Source organism: Crocodylus siamensis, chromosome 11 (genome assembly GCF_052110815.1).
Source record: "Crocodylus siamensis isolate JL-2025a chromosome 11, ASM5211081v1, whole genome shotgun sequence".
In the NCBI taxonomy this organism is placed as follows: domain Eukaryota; kingdom Metazoa; phylum Chordata; order Crocodylia; family Crocodylidae; genus Crocodylus; species Crocodylus siamensis.
In genome coordinates, this window is record NC_143405.1 from 30,082,904 (window position 1) to 30,103,497 (window position 20,594).

General features: G+C 47.4%; 1 protein-coding gene across 3 annotated transcripts in view; it reads left to right on the top strand.

Moving 5' to 3' along the window:
* Window positions 1-20,594, top strand: part of PRKCD (protein kinase C delta) — a 135,725-nt gene that overhangs the window by 54,306 nt on the left and 60,825 nt on the right. For all 3 annotated transcript variants that reach the window (XM_090021500.1, XM_090021498.1, XM_090021501.1), the window contains exon 3: window positions 12,919-13,055. In XM_090021500.1, the coding sequence (XP_089877626.1) occupies window positions 12,941-13,055 (115 nt within the window). In that variant the 5' untranslated portion in view covers window positions 12,919-12,940. The remainder of the gene's footprint in view (window positions 1-12,918; window positions 13,056-20,594) is intronic.

The window sequence follows — 20,594 nt, forward strand, 5'->3', positions numbered from 1 at the left end:
CTCGCTAATTGCTATTTAATAAGTTAACGATGCTGTCCAGACAAATCCTGAACTAGGTTATCAAGGGAATCTGATTTCCTTGTTTAAATTGAGCATTTTGAAACATGGAATTTTTTAATGCTATGTAATTGGGTTTTTTAACTACTTGAAATAAATGACTAACTTGATCCAATTTTTAATACTGTTTTGTCATCAACTCTTTCAGTAGAAGAACTTATATGCACTTTACAGGGAGGCTGGGGCCAGGTAGGATCAGTTGTCACCTCCTTACCCCTGCCCTGCCCTGCATCCAGTGGTGTAAACAGCTGTGATGGGGAGCCGAGGACGGGTCAGTACCTCTCCCACCAGCCCTCAGCAGCTCACCAGCAGCTTAAGTGGCCCTCCAGCCCAAATAATGGCCCATCCTTGGTGATACTAGTACTAGCTGGAGACAGTCTCTGCTACAGTTGTCTCGCTGACAGGTTCCTATAGGAAGAGGAAAGGAGCAGCTTCTTATTACCCCCTAGCTGGAGAATTCATATTTGGGCGGAAACAGATATCATCTGACTTCTCATTTGTGCTGCCTTAATATTTTTAAGGCACAAATGCTGAGCAAGTAGATGTCCTGATCCTTTGGCCCCCTCTACAGGTTACATCTATTGCACAATTACCTGGTTAACTGCACAATTAATTTATCCTGGCTACACATGCAAATTAACTGTGTTGCCTTAAAAATGGTAAAACAATGGAGAAAGAGGCACAATTATCAGTTACCACTAGTTTATTGATTAGATACTATGAGAGTAAATTTTCCAAGTGTGGTATACTATTCTGCCTTTAATTAGAGTTATTACCATCTATATTACAAGTTCTAGAGGCCTCATTTTCATGATCATTTTAATTAGTCCACTCTTGGCCTAATTTTTTCCCAGTTTGGAGGACTTGTTCTGTAGTACACTTCTCTGGAGGCAAAGTACAATTCATTGACCTGGAAATCCCAGGCTTCCTCTTGTTTTGTTTTGTTTTGTTTTTTTATAGTTTTATAGTAGCTAGGGTCAGGAGACACCTGAACAGATCATCTAGCCTGACCCCCTGCCAAAGGCAGGAATGAATGCTGGGTTCACAAGACCCCAGACAGGTGATCATCCAATCTCCTCTTGAATTTGCCCAAGGTAGGGCAAGTTGATTCCAGATTTTGGCCACCCTTAAAATATTGCCTTCTGCTCTGTAACCTAAACCTGTTCTCCATCAGCTTATTACCATTGTTCCTCGTCACCCCAGGTTGTTCTGGGGAGAAGTGGGCCCTACCTATTTGCTATTCTCATCTGCCCACTTTTGTAGTCTGTCTAAATCTATTTGCAGCCTCTCTCTCCCTTCAAGTGTGCCCACCTTGCCCCACGCCTTAGTGTCATCAGCAAACTTGGACAGCGAGCTTTCCACCCCCTTGTCCAAGTCGCTGATGAAGATGTTAAACAGTGCGGGCCCGAGAACCAAGCCCTGGGGTATCCCACTGCTCACATCTCGCCAGGTTGAGTACAACCTGTCCACCACTACTCTCTGGGTGCGCCCCATCAGCCAATTTTTTACCCATCCAACTGTGTAGGCATCTTATTGATGAGGGTGGGGTGAGAGACAGTGTCAAAGGCCTTCTTAAAGTCTAGAAAGACTACATTCACGGTGACATCATCATCCAAGGATTTAGTCACCTGGTCATAAAAGGCAATCAGGTTGGTCAGGCAGGACCTGCCTTTGATGAACCCATGCTGATTGCCCCTGAGCATGATCTCCCCTGCTGGCCCCCCACAGATGTGCTCCTTTGTTGCAAAAAGCGGTTCGTTTCTTTGGAGGCCCGCAAAAATCACAGACACACAAACATCAGACGGTACAAAAGGATGTATTTGTTTGCAAACAAGGTCAGAATGGGGCATTGATGCCCAAATCAGCTTCTGACAAACTAATTGTTTGCAAGCGGAATTTATCTTCTCTCTCCTGAGCATGTGTGCAGACACCGGAACTCTTACAGCTACTTCCGTTTCATACAAGCATACATGTAGTTACATCATTACATACATCGCATGTATAGTATAATTACCTACTTAAGTATGCAGGGCGGAGAGGTAAATATGCATCAGCTCATTAAGCATGCCCAGAAACTACAACAGTTCGCCAAAAGTTCATACCCCAAGGCCACAGTCAATTGAATTCTAGCTTCTGCAATCAGCATGAGAAAGGCTAAGGCGGGACCGGGGGAGAAAGGAGCCTTGGGCAGTATTTCCTTCTTATCAGGTGCAAGATGCAAGCTGCGCATTTCTAACACCTTGATGATTCTCTCCAAGATCTTCCCCAGCACTGAGGTGAGGCTTACAGGCCTATAGTTACCTGGGTCCTCCCTCCTCCCTTTCTTGAAAATTGGGACCACATTAGCCAGTTTCCAATCTTCCAAGGGCTCCGCGATGACCCCTGCGAGCTCCCTCAACACCCATGGGTGGAGGGCATCTGGACCTGCAGATTTAAAAATGTCCAGCCCTTCCAGAAGATCCCTAACTACATCTGCGCTCACTGAAGGCCTGACATAGCTATCCCCAAGATTGTCCCTACCTCTGGTAGGTGGGATTTCCCAGTCCCTGTTCAAGAAAACAAGCAAAGAAACTGTTAAACATTATCAGCTTTCTTGTCTGGTGTAGCCACAAGATTACAGTTTGTGTCTTGCAGGGGCCCTACATTGCCTGGTGCCATCTTCTTGCTCCCCATGTGCTTGAAAAAGGACTTTTTGTTGTCCTTAATTCTGGATGCTAGCCTGAGTTCCATCTCTGCCTTGGCCTTCCTAATAGCCCTCCTGCACTCATGGGCTGAGGAGGAGTACTCCTCCTTGCTGATAGCTCCTCCCTTCCACTGGCTGTACGCCACCTTTTTAGTCCTTGGGCATTGCTGAGTGCCCTTGCTGAGCCAAGGGCCTTTCTGAGCATTCTTACCCCCCTTGCTTCTCTCAGGGACTGTTATCCTTTGGGCCTGGAGGATCGCCCCCTTAAGGTACAACCATCCCTCATGAATTCCCATCTTCTCTACCTTCTGGGCCCTCAGTGCCTCCCCCGCTAGTCTCCTAAGCTCATTGAAGTTGGCCCTTTTAAATGCATTTTGATGGCTTTCCCTTCTTTAGGGATAATTGCTGTTTTCAAGGCTACATTATATACTTGTTCTTTGTCATAGTATTCGGTTCAGAATTAAGGAAGTGTGACAACTTGTTACACTTCAGTTGCTACCCAATACATGTTCTTTGACATCAAGGTGAAAATCTTACAGTTTTTTCTCATATAAGTCATTCTGTGGGAAAGACATTTCCACATCAATGCAGCAAAACATTTCTATTTACTCTTCTGACATCTTGTTAAACTCTTCCACGTATCCTAGATTTACAGTATCTTTAGCTTTCTTGATTCCTATATTCACTATGAAAAAAACCAAAATAAAACACCATTTGCCCTATCTGACTCATTTTGTGTTTAAAGCCTCCACTTTTGGAGTCGGAGACTGGACAACTCTCTTCCCTGCCCTGCCTTGCTCTTGTGGCTACAGGAAAAATACAAGTCTTGAAAATATGAAGCAAGTATAAAATAAAGGTTTGAAAATAGTGGCATCAAGAAGAACCAAATGACTTCAGCCATGAGTAACTTTGGGGGCCAGACTTTAATGAAAGCAGTTAGCAAAGGGGTTGGCAATTATTTTGGACAGAGGGCCATTCACCAGGTTACACAAACTGTCAAGGGCTGCATGGGCAGCCCCACCCCTTGACAAGTGGCCCGCCTCCTGGTTGCCATCTTGGGACTGGAAGTCCTGTCCCCTAACCCCTGACTTTTGACATGAGGAATCCCTCCCCTTGCCACCAGAAGTACTTCTTTCAGCAAGGGGTTTTGCCACGGCAGAACCAGAAAAACACCAAGTTATATTCTAAAAAGCAAACATTTACAACATTCATTAATTTGATTTTAAAAAATCTTTTTGTCCTGATAGACATGTGTTTGTGTAGCGTACATAGAGGTCATCACACAATAGTTTAAAATGAAGACTTACTCTTGTAAACTGGTGGGCATGGGTGTGTGTGGGTATGTGGGGGAAGGTGTAGGTGTGTGTGGGGGTGGATAGGGGTGGAGGGGTGGGTGTGGGGTGAGGGAGCATGTGACTGTGTGGATGTGTGGGGTGTAGGTGGGTATGAGGTTTGTGAGGGATGTGTGTGGGGGGAGGGTGGCTGGGATTTGTGAGGGGGTGTGGGTATCTGCTGATATGGCAGTACGAGGGGGCTATGGGTCCATGTGTATGGTTGGGTTGGTTGTGTGACTTGCCCTACAAACACACACACACAGAGTGTGCATGCCTCGCTACACACACACAGAGTGTGCATGCCTCGCTACACACACGCACGCACACATGCACACACACGCACACACGCACACGCACACACACGCGCGCGCGCGCGCACACACACACACACACACACACACACACACACAGCCTCCCTGCATCTACTGCTGGGGGTGCCAGGGCAGGCCTGAGACCCCTGCGGGCAGAGTGCACTCAGCCAGGTGGATGGGATGTGAGTGGGAAGCGGTGTTCACTAGTGGGACAAGTGGGCGGAGCTGGGGCTAGGATCATGGGGTGGTAACGGTGTGGGCCCAGGGCAGAACTAAGATCTGCTCCCCACATGTCCCTGTGACAAGCACTGGTTCTGCAGTCAGGGGCTAGTCTTTGCCCACAGAACTGACACCTGTTGCAAGGGTGGGCAGAGAACAGACCATGGCTCAGCCCGAGCCCACACTGTCATTGCCTCACAATCCCAGCCCCACCCAACTGTCCCGTTCCTGAATGCCACTCCCCACCTATCTGCAGACCTGTCATATCTGCCAGCTAAGTGTGCCCTGCCCATGGGGGTTCCAGGTCACTCTCCATGGAGGCCCCACCCTCACACTCTCTGGTGCCCCCAGCAGTGGGCTCAGGGCAGAAAGGCCAGGGTGCCTGGACAGCAGGGCCAGGTCCAGTGGCAGCAGCAGAGACACTGGCAGCAGCAGCAGGAGTGGGAGGGCGAGAGAGCCCTACTATGACAGGGACAGCCCAGAAGCTTGAGAGAGTGCAGAGGAGAACCGCACACATAATCAGAGGTCAGGAAAACAGACCTTATGATGAGAGGCTGAGAGCTATGGGACTCCAGCCTGGAAAAGCGCAGGCTCAGGGGTGATCTGGTGACCACCTATAAGTGTATCGGGGTGCTCACAAGGATCTGGGGGAATGTCTGTTCACCAGAGCGCCCCAAGGGATGGCAAAGTCGAACGATCACAAACTCCTCTGTGACTGTTTCAGGCTGGACATGAGGAAGAACTTCTTTACTGTCTGAACCCCCAAGGTTTGGAATAGACTGCCACCGGAGGTGGTTCAAGCACCTACTTTGAATGCCTTTGAGAGACATTTGGATGTTTATCTTGCTGGGATCCTGTGATTCCCGCTTACTTCCTGCCCCTGGGGCAGAGGCTGTACTCAATGATCTTCTGAGGTCCCTTCCAGCCCAAATGTCTATCAATCTATGAAACCTGAGTCCGATGGCCACACCGCCTGACCCCATGTGCTGAGATAGAGTGGGTTGCACTCCACACTAGGCAGCACCTCCACACCTGGGGGCAGTGGGACTGACTGCAAGCACCATGGTGCAGTGGTGTCTGGGCCAGGCAGAGCTGAGGGACTTGCCGCGGGCTGGATAGAACCACTTAGGAGGCCGGATATGGCCCACAGGCCATATTTTGCCCACCCCTTTGCTACCATCCTGCAGAGGCTGCTCTCTCAGCTGTTCTAAGTGCTCCCATGTAGTTGGTGGCTGCAGCAGCTGTTATGGTACAAGCATTCTTGCTGGTGCTCCCATGTTACTGGGAGCACATGTAACAGCATATGCTATTCACTGCAAATATAGTACTTCTAGAAATCTGCTGCAGAAAATACCAGATTATTTCTGCTTTCATTTTCCACAACCATTCTCTGACCATGGGCTGACTTACCTGTCATTGGTATTTTGCATATCCCATTGAAAAGATGGGCCTTCCATTTTTGGATTTCTCAAGCTAAGAGGGACCTGGTCAGTACCTAGAATCATTGAAAGGAGAGCTGGAAGGGGCCTCAGAGGTTCATCTAGTCCAACTCCCTGCTTAAGGCAGGATCATGTAGGGATCAACTAAACCATTCTGGACAAGTGTTTGTATAACCTGTTCTTGCCACTACATGAACAACTCGCTCACTCAACTAAGAGGCACAATGCCCCAAAACACCAAGAACACCTTACCTTGCCAGAGGTAAAGCAGAGGGATAAGGACACTGTCAGTACCCTGCCAGTGAAAGGACAGGAAGTTGTTAAAAGTATTTGCAAGAGATCTAAGGTAGAACAGCATGTTCTCACTACAAAGGAAGGAAAAAAAATCCACAGTCCATACTGATCTGACTGTACAATTCCTTCCTTATCCCAGATAGAGCAAATGATCTGATCCTGACTTCTAACCAGGAAACCAGGATACTTGTTGAACAAGCTTTAGTTCAAGAACTCCCACTGTCATTTTTAAGCATGGGGATGCCGATACTTGAGACATGGTGACATTTCAATTAGAGCTGCTCTTGAAGCTGTTCTAATTAAAGTGCTGCCCTCCATCCTCAGAGCACTATTTTGAAAGAGAGAGATAGGTGTGATCTCACTAAATTTTAGTTGGATATCGGCATTTTTCCTGCCAATGCAATTTCAGTTGACTACAGTGAGTTGTAGGATTGAAATAAGAAAAGCCAGTTTCTAACCTTAGTGTTCCACTGGTGTGAATACTCTAGACTCTGTTGTCTAGGACAGTTATTTTTTTTGTTTTAAGTGCTATCAAAATTGGGTCTACATTCTCTAATGGAAGAAATCAGAATTCATCGGTCTGCACTTAAGTATCATGATGTAATTTCTTTTAGGGCTGTGCAAAACACCATCTTTTCATTTCAACATTCATTTTGTCATTTCAAAGGGACAATGTTTCATTTAATCATTTTGAAGCACTGTCCCATTTCATTTCATTGAAACTGTTTCACTGTTTTGATGTGTTTCGATGTTTTGCCCATAGGCTATAATGGGGAATCATGAAAATGCCTAAAACTTTGTCATTTCTTGCCTGATTTGGATGAAAATTGCTGGGAAATTCCGCCCCTTCTGAGGGCATGAAGCCTGCCAAGTTTCAAGTAGGTAGGTGCAGTAGTTTCTCAGAAACTGCACCTCACACAGCAAAAAGCAAAACTCCTGACACTTGCCGGCAGTGGCAGCCTCCTGTCATCTGACGTGCAGATCCAGGGGCCCACACCCCTGGGAGGGCTGCGCTGGACTCCTTCCGGGGGTGTGGGCCCCTGGATCTGCAACAAATGACAGGAGGCTGCCGCCAGGGACTGGTGGTGGGCTCCGGGAGCTCAGCCCAGTGGCAGGAGGTGGAACATAGCCCTGGCTCTGCCCGCCTCCTGCTGGCAGGCTGCACTCCATGGGGCTGCAAAGCCGCTCAGAGCACAGCGTGGCGGTGAGAGGCAGGCAGAGCCAGGGCTGCGTTCTGCCTCCTGCTGCCAGGCTGTGCTTGGTGGGGCTGCAGAGCTGCTTGGAGCGCAGCCCTGGCTTTCTCTCGTTCCCCCCACCGCCACTGAGCTGCTTCAAAACTTGAAATGTTTCAAAACTTTCAGAATGTTGTGTGTGCCCTTATTTTTCTTCAGAGATGAAACAAAAAGCTTTGAAACATTTCAATTCCGCTGTTTTGAGCTTGAAATGTGTTGAAACAGGTTCAAAACAAAACATTTAGTGAAATTCCACACAGCCCTAATTTTTTTCTTTTTTTAATGACATCTGAGTATCTGAGCGTATCCTGTAATGCAGAGATGTCAAACATATGCCCCATGGGCTGGATCTGGTGCCATGCGTGGTGCACGGAACACAAGGGGCCAGCACAAGGCAGCACATGCAGTCTGCACCCCAGACTCTCTGTGCCACATGTGGTGTGGGGTCCAGCTTGCATACTGCAGGCAGGCAGCATATGCCCCATGCCAGTCTCCTTGTGCTGCATGCATAGCGAGCCCTGGAGTTGGTGGGTGCTGCATATAGTCTATGGGGCTGAACTGGCTGTGTGCTCTATACCACACAGGGACCAGCACAGGGCACACACTGCCCATGATGTGCAGGCTGGATTTGGTGTTGTAGGCAACACAGAGGGTCAGTCCAGGGCAGTGAATGCAGCCTGCTTCCCAAACCCACTGCGCCACATGCAGTGCTGTGTCCAACCTTGTGTATCACATGCATCATGTGTTGGACCCAGACTTAATTAGCATCTGATTAGGGTTGTATAATTAATGGCTGACTCGCTAGTCCGGTGACCAAACAAAATGTTTTTTGGCCCGGCACTGGCTGACAAGTTGACCAGGGTGTATCTGTTACCGCCCAATCAACCCAACAATTAATTATATTATAGCTAAGTAAGGAAAATTTACACTGAGATATATAGGTACTTGAATGAAATGGTTTATTAAATATTCAGAAAACAGGTAAATATAACAGTACAAGAACAAAAGTAAACAAGTTTAACAATGTAAAGATTCCTATTCTATAACACTCTAGTCCTATTCCTAAATTCTATGCCTTACATTAATTCCTTATCTAGCAACACATTCAAGGTGGTTGCAAACTTTATTATAATGAGGGGAGGGGAAACTTTTTTAACTCAGGAACCCTCTGCTGCCTCAGGTCCCTCAGCAGTATTTGGCACCACAGATGGTGGTTCAGTGGTGGCTTACCTTCCACTTATAATTAAGGAACGAGGAAAAGAAAGAGAAAAGGAGGATGAGTGATACTCACACCAGAGGGTAGAGGGCTGCTTCTTATGTGCTATGCATACCCAGAGGACAAGAACCCAGGGAGCCAACCATGGCGACTCTCACTGATGATCAAGAGTATTGATTCCTCAATAGTAGGAAACCTCTGGAGTCTCACCAGACGTGAGGGCTACGGTGTACCTCCACGGTACTCTCGCTGAACCATCCAGTAATCTAGCTTCAGAACAGTTGCACATCGTGCTCCAATCCAATGCTTTTCTCTCACCACTCTTTTCCTCACTGCCACATACCTCATAAAACCCACCAACGCTCACAGCACATTCATACACAGCTGTGCACCAACGTACCCAGACACACACTTACACACCATCTGTCAATCAAAAGTCCCTTTTATATGAGTTGTACAGTCCATCTACCAGACCTCTGCACTTGGCTCATGGGTGTGCACATGACATTCTCTATCAGCCTCTGTATGCTCTTGCACATGCTCTGCAGGTACCAGGTCAAATAAGGGTCATTGACTGACCTAATTAGAACCAGGCATTCCCAGTATAAGCTCAGGCCCAAATTTCACCTCCAACTCATGCACTGGCCCCAGGGGTTGCTGTGCACATAGCCCTGAGGGCTGGCACAAGGTGTGCATTACCCTAGGTGCATTGTCTGGACCTGGTGCCACACATAGCACAGAGGGTCCAGGGCATGAGCTGCATGCAGTGCCTCAGACCAACCTCCTGTGCTGCCTGCAGCACTAGGACCCAGCACTGTGGGCACTACACAGGTGGCGGTCAGTCCTGTCCAACCCACAGACTGGCCCAGCTAGGCTCATCTGGTCTACAGGACCAGATGAGTTTGACAGCCCTTCTCTGCTGTATCATCAAAAAGGAGACTTCATGGACAATAACACGATTGACAAACTACCTTTGTATGATGGCTTGTACAGAACCCTTCCTAATATATTTGTATTCAGAATCTTATGCATCATCAGTAGTTTAAGAAAAAATGCAATTAATCATCTCTTCAACTGTAGATGTTTTGATGCTTTTAGTTTCAGTCCTATTATTCAAAAGCTCCATGATTCCTTTCTGAATTTCGTCTTAGTCCGGGGTGGGCAATTATTTTGGGTGAAGGGCTGCTTAACGAGTTTGGGCAAACTGTTGGGCCGTATAGGTAACCACGCCCTTTGACAGTTGACCCTCCCACTAGTCACCATATTGGGACCAGAAGTCCTGCACCCTAACCCCTGATCTTTGCCACCAGAAGTCCGTCTCCTTGCCCCCTGAAATACTCTTTTTAGGAGGGTGGTTGGCATCTTAGAACCAGAAAAAAAACCGAATTGTACGCTAGAAGTCAAACATCTACTATAACATTTTAATTTGATTACAAAAATATTTGTCATGATTTGTGTTTGTGTACTATAAGTAGAAGGGATTGCATAATAACTCAAAAATAGTCTCACTGTGTGGGGGGAATGTGGGGTGCGTGTAAGGTGGGGTGTGTGGGAAAGCATAGGATATGTTGGGGGTGTGTACATGTTGGTGAGGGTTGTGTGGGTATGTGAGGTTTGTGGGGTGCTGTGGCTCCCCACACTCCCCCTCATGGCATGCAGCCCCTGCTGCTGGCAGCAGCAGTAGGCAGGGGGGCTTAGGGAACTTGTGCCTGGTGCAGAGACTGGTGTCCAGTGGGGTACGTCTCTGAGCAGTGCTGCACATGGGAGTGTGAAGCGGAGCCTGCCTGGCCGCCTCTGTCACAGGGGCTCCATGCAATTCACCTGCAGCACCCACACTGCCATAGGGGAAGCCCTGCTGGACTCTACAGGGAAGTGGGGGACAGGGCTCCCTCAACTCCAAATAGTCTGGGAACCTGTGTAGCATGGGGCGGGGAAGGCAGTGGGCTCCACTGTGGGGCTTCCCCCTCTGTGAGTGTGGGAGCTGCAGATACGTTGCGGTAGAGGTGGCAGCAGGAGCAAGCTGGGAGCTGCGGGGCCGGGCTGGTTCCGGCTGCGTTCTGTGATCCCAGCTTTGCAGCCAGGAGCTAAGTGGCATGCTGCCGCATGGCCGGCACATCCTGGCAGTTTGCTGTTCCTGCCTGCAATGCTAGAATCAAAATGCAGCAGGATCCAGCGCCCCCCCCAGCTCCCAGCTTGCTCCTGCTGCTGCTGGCCTTGACCCCTGGGGCCCCATGCTAGCCCCCGCTGCTACTCCTCCCCCCCCCATACCTGCAGCTCCAGCACCACACGGTTCTGGCTGCAGGGCTGGAACCATGCAACGCAGCAGGAGCACCATGCGGCTAGCTGGAAACGGCATGGTGCCAGCTGGGTCTTGCTGCACCGGCAATCTTCCCCTCCCTCCACCCATTCTTATCTGAATTTCCCTTTCCAGCAGAGGGAGGTAAGAAGCAGCCCTGGGCTCCTAGGTGAGAAGCTTCTGCTTAGGTAGGAGCTTCTGGATGGGGGGGAAGGGGTGCGGCGGGCCTTGCTGCTGCTGCCTCTGGTTCCTGCCAGTAGCTTCCCCCTGAGTCCTACTGCCCCTGCCTCCTGTCATCTTTGACAGGCAGCCAGGGCCAGAGAAGTATATATTTTTTAAACTTCTTTAATTCTGCTTTCTGCTGAGGGCATTTAACAAAGCGAGAAAGTAAACACAGACTTGTGATACATGGGCCACTTAAACAGCATATTCATGTTGAAAGAGCTGCAGTGATTACTTTGCAATGCTGAAGGAAAATATTAACCCCATCTCGGTTGTCTATGAAAGTTGATGAACAATATAGATTCAGTTCCACACTTTTAAAAACAGAGACTGTATTAAACAATACAAGCTGTGTCCTTTTTCCATTTGACTGCCATTGCAGTTGCACAATGCTGCACCTTCACAAGACTGAATAATAATTAAAAACGTATATTTTGTACACTATGAACAAAATCCCATCTATAAAAGTAAGGTTTTTTCCAATTCTGTTTGATCTTTGTACGTGGAGAGACATGAAGGATAGGTGAAGCAGATAGACTTAAAGAATCTTCTAAATGGGAGAAAATGTTCTTAATGGTGGAAAGGGGAGGGGCTATGTTCTAGCTAGGACCATTAGTTTCAGCAGGGTAAAAGTTTCCTTGTATTGTCCTTTATCCACTTTATCTAATGACTGGTAAACCCAAGGGGCAGTGGCTGAACTTAAAAAGGAGCTCTGGGGAAGACCCTGAAGCAGGAGTATAATTAGGGTTGGGTGAGAGCAGTATCCATCTTGGGTGCCAAGTTAAGAAGGGTATCAGATTACCCCCCATCTTTGCAGCGATCACACCCTAGCACCATAGCCAGGCAGAACAATTTCTGGTTGCTGTTGTTCCTGCTTTAAAAGCAACAACTGGAGGGTTGCCCCAGGCATCAACTCTGCTTATTACACCACTACTCTGGATATAACCTAACCTGAGGTGTTATAGTTAATGTACAGGTAGTAAGAAGTGAAAGATGGGCCCAGAATCCAGATCTCCTGCTTCCCTGTTGAAAAGCCATTGTGGCTAATACATAGAGGGACCTGCTTCTTATCATTTTTTCTGTGACTTACACTCAGGCATGCACAAACATAGCCAAGTACCTGCCTGGCCAGTGTGTATTGTACTGTGCATTCTCAGACTACACACGCAAACACACACAATTACACATTCAAAGTGCAGAGGTAAGTGTGAAAAGGCCCAGATATGCAGCTAAAAAGCTGCCGGGCAGGCACACAAAAGGAAATAGAATTCTACTCTAAGAGACAATATTTAGACAAGTGCAGCTACAGATTGTAAATCCACCACTATATTTCGTGGAGGTTCTCTTAAATCTTATCTCTCAAGCAAATATTTTTTCTTGTCATATGTAGGTTTGGCTTACTATATTCTGATCAACTTATGTTTACGTTCTCAAAAATGCCCCCAAATTTTTACCATGCAAGTTTTATGCCCAAATCAACAAATTTACACAACTGACAGGCTCAAATTTAGATACTAGATCATACTGTTTTGACATTTGAGGAATCTTGTGACTGTTTTCTTTTTCTTAACCAATTTTTTTACCCTAGGATTTACATTCTCCTTTATCCACCTAGGTGTTGGCTGGTATTGTGAGCAATGGCTCCATTCTTGCGAATATCTTTCAACTCATTTGAGTTGGGACCAGTGGAGAATCAGGAGGAGCAGCTACAGCCCTTCTGTGCTATAAAGATGAAGGAGGCCTTAACAACAGGTACTGTAATGACCGGACAGGACATTTCTGATATAACATTTCTGGACAGGAATGCACTCTTAACATGGAAAGCAGAACTCAAGCCTGTGAGTTACAGAGCAGTCTTATTCTGATCCTGAAGAGTTCTTAAGCAAGAACTGTACTTTGGGAATAAGAATAGTTCAATGAGTGTACTCATTTTCTTAAAACAAAGCCTAGGCCTAAAGGTTATGCTGACTCCAAGCCAAAGCACTCAGCACTGTGTAAGATTCAGTTCACTGCTACTAACTTCCTCCTTCTGCCCAGAAAGAAATGTAAGTGTCAGAATTGTTTGCTCCCTTTTATTGGGTGTTTGGTAATAAAGTAATGTACGAGCATTTGCAAACCACTGTATATGCAAAAACAGGTGTTAGTGCTTATAATCCTCTTAAACAGTAAAATGTACTTACCTGAAAGGTTGGGGAGCACTATAGGGCTAAATGCTGTTTCACCTTCATGTACCTACCAGTGAGAGGCTCTTATATCTGCATAACTGCAGCTTTTGACATTTGTACAGGGTTTGGATTCCATTTCCTCCTAAAAAGGCTACATAAGTGAACCTACTGGAAGTAAAATGGACGAGGCAGCGCCTACAGGTCTCTCTCCTTTCAGCCCAAGATCCTAATGGTTAATGCACTTGCCTAGAAAGTAGGAGGGTGTGGGGGAGGGGGTTGAACCTATATCTCCCACTTCATAGGAAAGTACTTTAACCACCAGGTCTTTGGTTAGGTGTGGCCGCCATAAGTGGCATGGGCAGCCTCTACATGGCAACAACAGATCAGGGAGGGGATAAGGTAGTACAGAGTCAGACAGGTAAGGAAAGAGAAAGCAAAGCAGAAAATCAGGCAAGGAACACAGGACCGGGAGCAGAAAGCAGAGCAGCAGATCGTAGAGGGGAAGAGGATTTAAATGGCACTTGGAGGAGAGTGCAGGGCTCATTTGTGACAAAAAGGTTGGCCCCCAAAGGGTTTGGCATTGCAAAGAGCACCCTCAAGCCCTCATTTTGAAGTTGGCTCCATAGACAACTAGGAAAGGAAGATATGCTTGATGAGAGGAAGAACACAAGCCACCCTCTCCCTGACATAATTTAAAAAAAAGAAACTGAAAATGGTAGGATGACTCTTTTTTCAGTATTTTTCTCTAAAGCTATTCTTCACTGATGTCAGTGCATTGATTTGCACACAGTAAAATCATTGGTCATTTATAGACTTTACATTTTCCTAGGTTTAATCTGGACTGTTGCTGCCACTGTATACATGTGGATCTCTGTAGTCTGAATTAAAATTGGCTCCGGTCCAAATTAACTAATCCTCACTGAATGAGGATTAAAGTTAAGGCAGATTAGGACATCTTGAATTAGAAAATATAAACTGTATTAATTAATATGTATATACTGCATTGCTTTTAGGGAAAACAGTCCTTAGGAACCCAGGTAAGCATTCCTTAGGAATGCACATAAGCACTGCATATATCAGTCCCCTCAAGGGAAACTCAGTTGGGTTTTTGCAGCACAGCAGAGACTATCACGTACAAAGTAACACTTTCACAAAGTCAAATGTGCCAACAAATCCTCACCAATATAAGTGTCCTGACTAAGCGCCCAGCCCTGCCCAAGCACACAGGCTACTGGTCTGTGATCATCTATTAACCCTTACTTCAAACTGAAATTTGATTCAAACCTATGACATATATCAGATGACACAGTTCAGAAAACAGTGAACACATTTCTACAAACAGCCATTGATGACAAGACCTAATAGTATGATTTAGCAACAAAAGTAGCTTGATTGGATTACAGTCTTGCCAGGTCCAGGCTTCTCCTTCAGTCATGAACATTTTCTGAGAATATATATGCAAACTATTAATTAGTGACTTTCATGAAAATAAATTTTATAAATATTGTATAACATAGGTTTGGTGTAGTTTTTTTTCTAGAAGCCTTTATTTAGTATTTTAACATTTGTATTCTCTCAGAACACTTTTTGTAACATATGGATAGAAATTTGAGAAGATGGGAGTGGGTACACACAGTCCCCAACCAATACTACCCACAGCCCTGGAAAGAGCTTCTCTGTATAACCTGCTGATGCGTCTGCTAACCTGGCTTGCCTGACTTTTGATTAGCTCCAATAATCTTCTCTTTCACATTATCCAAGGGAGTGCCCGCTGTTGTTCTGGTTGTCAGCTATTGGGGCCAATTTTTAGCATCAAATGAGCAGGACGGTCTAATAGTTTTACAACGCAGAGGACTTAGATTCAGTTCTTTCTCGTTCATCCAAGGCCCCTGCTACATAACATATATTACATAATTAACTGGCTAATTGCACAATAAATTTAGACCAGCCACACATTCAAAGAAATTAAAATGCAATAAAATGACTGTCCAGCTATAAAATTAGAATCATAGAAAATTAGGGTTGCAAGGGACCTCGGGAGGTCATCTAGTCCAATCCCCTGCTCAAAGCAGGAACATCCCCAGCTATATCAACACAGCCAAGGCTTTGTCTAGCCAGTAGGGCTGTGCGAGTCTTCGGATAGTGCTTCAGATCCAGAGAAGCTTTGGACGCTTTGGCATCTGAAGCAGCATGTCTGGATCGAAGCACTGGCTTCATTAGGCTTTCTGAAGTGGTTTGGAATTTCCAAAGTGGTTTGGAAAAGCTTCGGTGCCTCTTCGGAGATCTGGCCATAGGGTATAATGAGGAAACAATTAAATCTATAACTTTGTTGTTTTCTGTCTGATTTGGATGAAATTTGCAGGGGTTGTAGCCTCTACAGAGAGCCTGAAGCCTGCCATGTTTCAAGAAGATGGGTGTAGAGGTTCAGGGGAACTGTACCCCAAATTCCTGAATGCAAAACTCACATCACGTGAATGTGTTACAATGCAAGGGGGTGACAACTGCAGGGGTAGTAGCCCCTGGTGAGATCACAGAGCCTTCCAAGTTTCAAGGAGGTAGGTGCAGGGGTTTGGGAGGAACTGCACCTCAAGCTGCAGACAAGCGAAACTCATGACATGGGTGACATTGTGTGTGTTAAGGTGCAGCAGGGTGAAAGCTTCAGGGATGGTAGCCCCTGCTGCGGCCATGAAACCTGCCTGCTGTCAAGGAGATAGCTGCAGGGCTTCTGGGTTCTGGGGCCTTGCTGGGCCTTCTGTGGCTGCTGACAGGCAAAACTTGTGACATGGGTGCTTGTGCAACTGTCTGTCTGTCTTGGGGCGGGGGGAACCTACTGCAGGCCTGGCTGCTAAGCTACTGTGTTACCAGTTACCAATCAATCATGATTCACTCAGGGACCAGCACAATACATAACTGCTAATTAATGTAACCAGTTAATTAACATTGATTAACACCTACAAGACCACAGACTAAGGAGAGGAAATAATCAATACAGACAATCAACTGCCCCAAGACAGAGACAGTCAGTTGCACAAGCACCCATGTCATGAGTTTTGCCTGTCAGCCGCTAGAGGTGCCGGGCACCAGAGCCCAGAAGCCCCAACACCTATCACCTTGATAGCTTGCAGGCTTCATGACCTCAGCAGGGGCTATCACTTCTGCAGTTTTCACCCCCCTGTGCCCCAAGACAGAGACAGACAGTCTCACAAGCACCCATGTTACAAGTTTTGCCTGTCAGCAGCTAGAGGTGCAGGGCCTCAGAACCCAGAAGCCCTTACACCTACCTCCTTGACAGCTAGCAGGTTTTGTGGCCACAGCAGGGGCTACCATCCCTGAAGCTTTCACCCTGCTGTGCCTTAACACACACAGTGTCACCCACGTCACGAGTTTTGCTTGTCCACAGCTTGAGGTGCAGTTCCCCCCAAACCCCTGCACCTTTCAACTTGAAACTTGGCAGAATTTGTGGCCTCACCCGGGGCCACCTCCTCTGCAGTTTTCACCACACTGTGGCTTAACACGTACACGTGACATGAGTTTTGCTTTCAAGAATTTGGGGTGCAGTTCCCCCCAAACCCCTCTGCTGATCTTCTTGAAACTTGGCAAGCTTTGTAGCCTCACCAGGGGCTACCACCCCAGCAAGTTTCATCCAAATCAGACAAAAAACAACAAAGTTATAGATATTTCATTGATTCCCCATTATATCTTATGGCCGTATCTGAGGCGGCTCCAAAGCTTCAGAGCCATCAACTGGATCAAAGCGGAAACCCAGTCTGGAGCTCCAGATTGAATCCCTGGCATCCGAAGTGGCTGGATCCGAAGCCGGATCAAATAGCTGCCTACTCACACAGGCCTACTAGCCAGGTCTTAAAAATCTCCAAGGTTGGAGATTCCACAACCTCTCTAGGTAAATTGTTTCAGTGTTTTACTACCCTCCTAGTAAGAGGTTAGCTATCAGGAAAAACTAAGGGGCAATGGTTTCAAGTTTCAGCAAGGGAAGTTTAGGTCGGATATTGCCCCTTTTTCCATCATCTGCCACCATTGAAAATAGTTTAGTTCTACTCTCTTTGGAACCACCCTTCAGGTAGTCGAAGGCTGCTATTAAACCCTCTCTCAGTTTTCTCTTCTCTAGACAAAATAAGCCCAGTTCCCTCAGCCTCTCTTCATAAGTCACATGCCCCAGCCCCCAATCCATTTTTGTTGCCCTCTGCTGAACTCTCTCCAATTTGTCCACTTCTTTTTTGTAGTGGGGGGTCCAAAACTGAACACAGTACTCCAGATGGGACCTCACCAGTGCTAAATAGTCGCTTCCTTTGACCTGCTGGCAACACTCCTATCAATTAGATCCAGTATGCCATTAGTCTTCTTGGCAACAAGGGCACACAGTTGGCTGATATTCAGCTTATTGTCCACTGTAACCCCCAGATCCTTTTCTAAAGAGCTGCTGCCTAAGCCAGTCAGTCCTCAGCCTGTACTGGTGCATGGGATTGTTCCGTCCTAAGTGCAGGACTTTGCATTTGTCCTTATTGAACCTCATGAGATTTCTTTTGGTCCAGCATACCTACTACTCCGCATAGCTTGGTGTCATCTGCAAACTTGCAGAGGGTGCTCTTCATGCCGTTTTCCAGGTCATTAATGAAGATCTTGAATGAAACTGGCCCTAGGACTGACCCCTGACTCCACTTGACATTGAGCCATTGACTACTACCCTCTGATTCTGATGCTCCAGCCATATTTCTGTCCACCTTACAGTCCATTCACCCAGCCCATACTTCCTTAGCTTGCCTATGAGAATGTTGTGGGAGACCCATCAAAAGCATTGCTAAAGTCAAGGTATGCCACATCCATTGGTCTCCCTGCACCCACAGAGCCAGACATCTCATCATAGAAGTCAATTAGGTTGGTAAGGCATGAATTACCCTTGTTGAATCCATGCTGACTATTCCTAATCATCACCTTCTCCTCCAAGTGCTTAGAAATAGATTCTTTAAGGACCTGCTCCATGATTTTTCCAGGGAATGAGGTGAGGCTGACCAGTTTGTAGTTCTGTGGATCCTCCTTTCTCCCTTTCTTAAATATGAGCACTATATTTGCCCTTTCCAGTCATTCAGGACCTCTCCCAATGGCTGTGAGTTTTCAAAAATGTTCAGTGACTCTGCAGGTGCATCAGCCAACTCCCTCAGGTGCATCCTATCCAGCCCCATGGACTTGTATATATCTAGCTTTTCTAAATAGTCCCTAACCCAGTGATCACCAACCAGTCAATCGCGATTGACTGGTCAATCATGGAGCCTTGAGCAGTTGATCTGAGGCTGGGGGGCTGAGGCCAGCAGATCAGTCTGTGGGGGAGGGAAGGGGTGGGGGCCAGATAGAGGCCCCCGCTGTGAGGGAGGGAGTGGGGCACAAGCCGGAGCAGGTGCTGAGGTAAGTGGGGCCCCAGCCAGTCCAGGTGCTGGGAGGATCAGAGCCCGGGTGGCTTGTCCAGGGGCATGGGGGTTTCCCAACATTGTATACATCTTCCACTGCTGTGCATACCCCCCCACATCTGTGTGCAGGGTGGAGGCAGCTGCTGCTGCATGGTGGGCACAGTGTGGCTCAGCTCCCAGCTGGGAAAAGCCTGGCCCAGCCCACAGCAACAACCTGTGCTCCCCCACAGCATGTATCCCTCCTATTTGCACGTGGGGTGGAAGCCTCTGCCGTTGCCCCAAGAGCTGCATGACACCACGTGCATCATACCACTGGGCAGGCAGGGGGCATGAGGCAGCTGCAGCAGGGAGCAAAGCACAGTGTTCAGCGGCAACTGCCTCCGCCCCATGCACAGGTCAGGGGGGCACGTGCACCCTGAGCCTCCACTTGTCCCACCACTCAGCCCAGCCAGGGCCCCACTCACCCCAGCCCCTGCTCATGCCTATGCCCTGCTCTCTCACTTCTGGGGTCTCGATCTGCACCCCCCATGGCCCTTTCCCCTCCCCCCACCCCTTCCCCCACAGACTTACCTGCTGGGGAAGCACAAATAACTTCCCCTCCAAATAATTTTTTTCCCTCTGCCTCGATCTGCACCCCCTTCTTCCCTCCACACAGACTTACCTGCTGGGCACAGGTAGGGGAGAGGGTGGTAGATCCTGGGTTGTACTTAAATTAAAAAAGGGATCTGGTACTTAAAAAGGTTGGAGATCACTGCCCTAAACTGTTTTTTGCCACTGTTGGCTGCTAACCTTCTCCCCAAACTGCTGCCAGATGCAGTAGTTTGGAAACTGACCTTGCCTGTGAAGACTGAGGTGAAAAAGGCATTGAGCACTTCAGCCTTTTCTTCATCCTCTAGGTTGCATCCCCCATTTAGTAAGGTACCCACACTTTCCCTGCTCCTCCTCTTCTTACTGACATACTAATAGAAACCCTTCTTGTTACCCTTCACATCCCTTGCTAGCTGGAACTTCAACTGCACTTCGACCTTCCTGATTTCATCCCTGCGTGCCTGAGCAGTGCTCTTATACTCCTCCCTAGTTATTTGTCCAAGTTTCCACTTCTTATAAGCTTCTTTTTTGTGATTTAGCTTATTGAAGTTCTCTGCTAAGCCAAGCTGTTCTTCTGCCATACTTGCTAGTCTTCCTGCACACTCAGTAAGGTGTATTTAAAGTACAGCCAGCTCTCCTAAACTCCTTTCCCCTCAGACATGGCCTCCCAGGGGATCCTGCCCATCAGTTCCTGGAGGGAGTCAAAGTCTGCTTTTCTGAAGTCCAAGAGCCTTACTCTGCTCCTTTCCATCCTTCTTTTCCTCAGGATCCTAAACTCAATCATCTCATGGTCACTGTTGCCCAAGTTGCCATCCACTACTAAATTCCCCACCAATTCTTCCCTGTTTGTGAGCAGCAGGTCAAGAAGAACATGACCCCTAATTGCTTGCTTCTGCAATTGAACCATGAAGTTGTCCCCGACACTCTCCAAAAACTCCCTGGATTGCCTATGCACTGCCATATTGTCACCCCCAGTAGATGTCAGGGTGATTGAAGTCCCCCATGAGAACCAGGGCCTGTGATTGGGAAACTTCTGCTAGTCATGTGAAAAAAGCATCATTCATCACTTCCTCTTGGTCTGGTGGTCTATAGCAGAACCCCACCATCACATCACCATT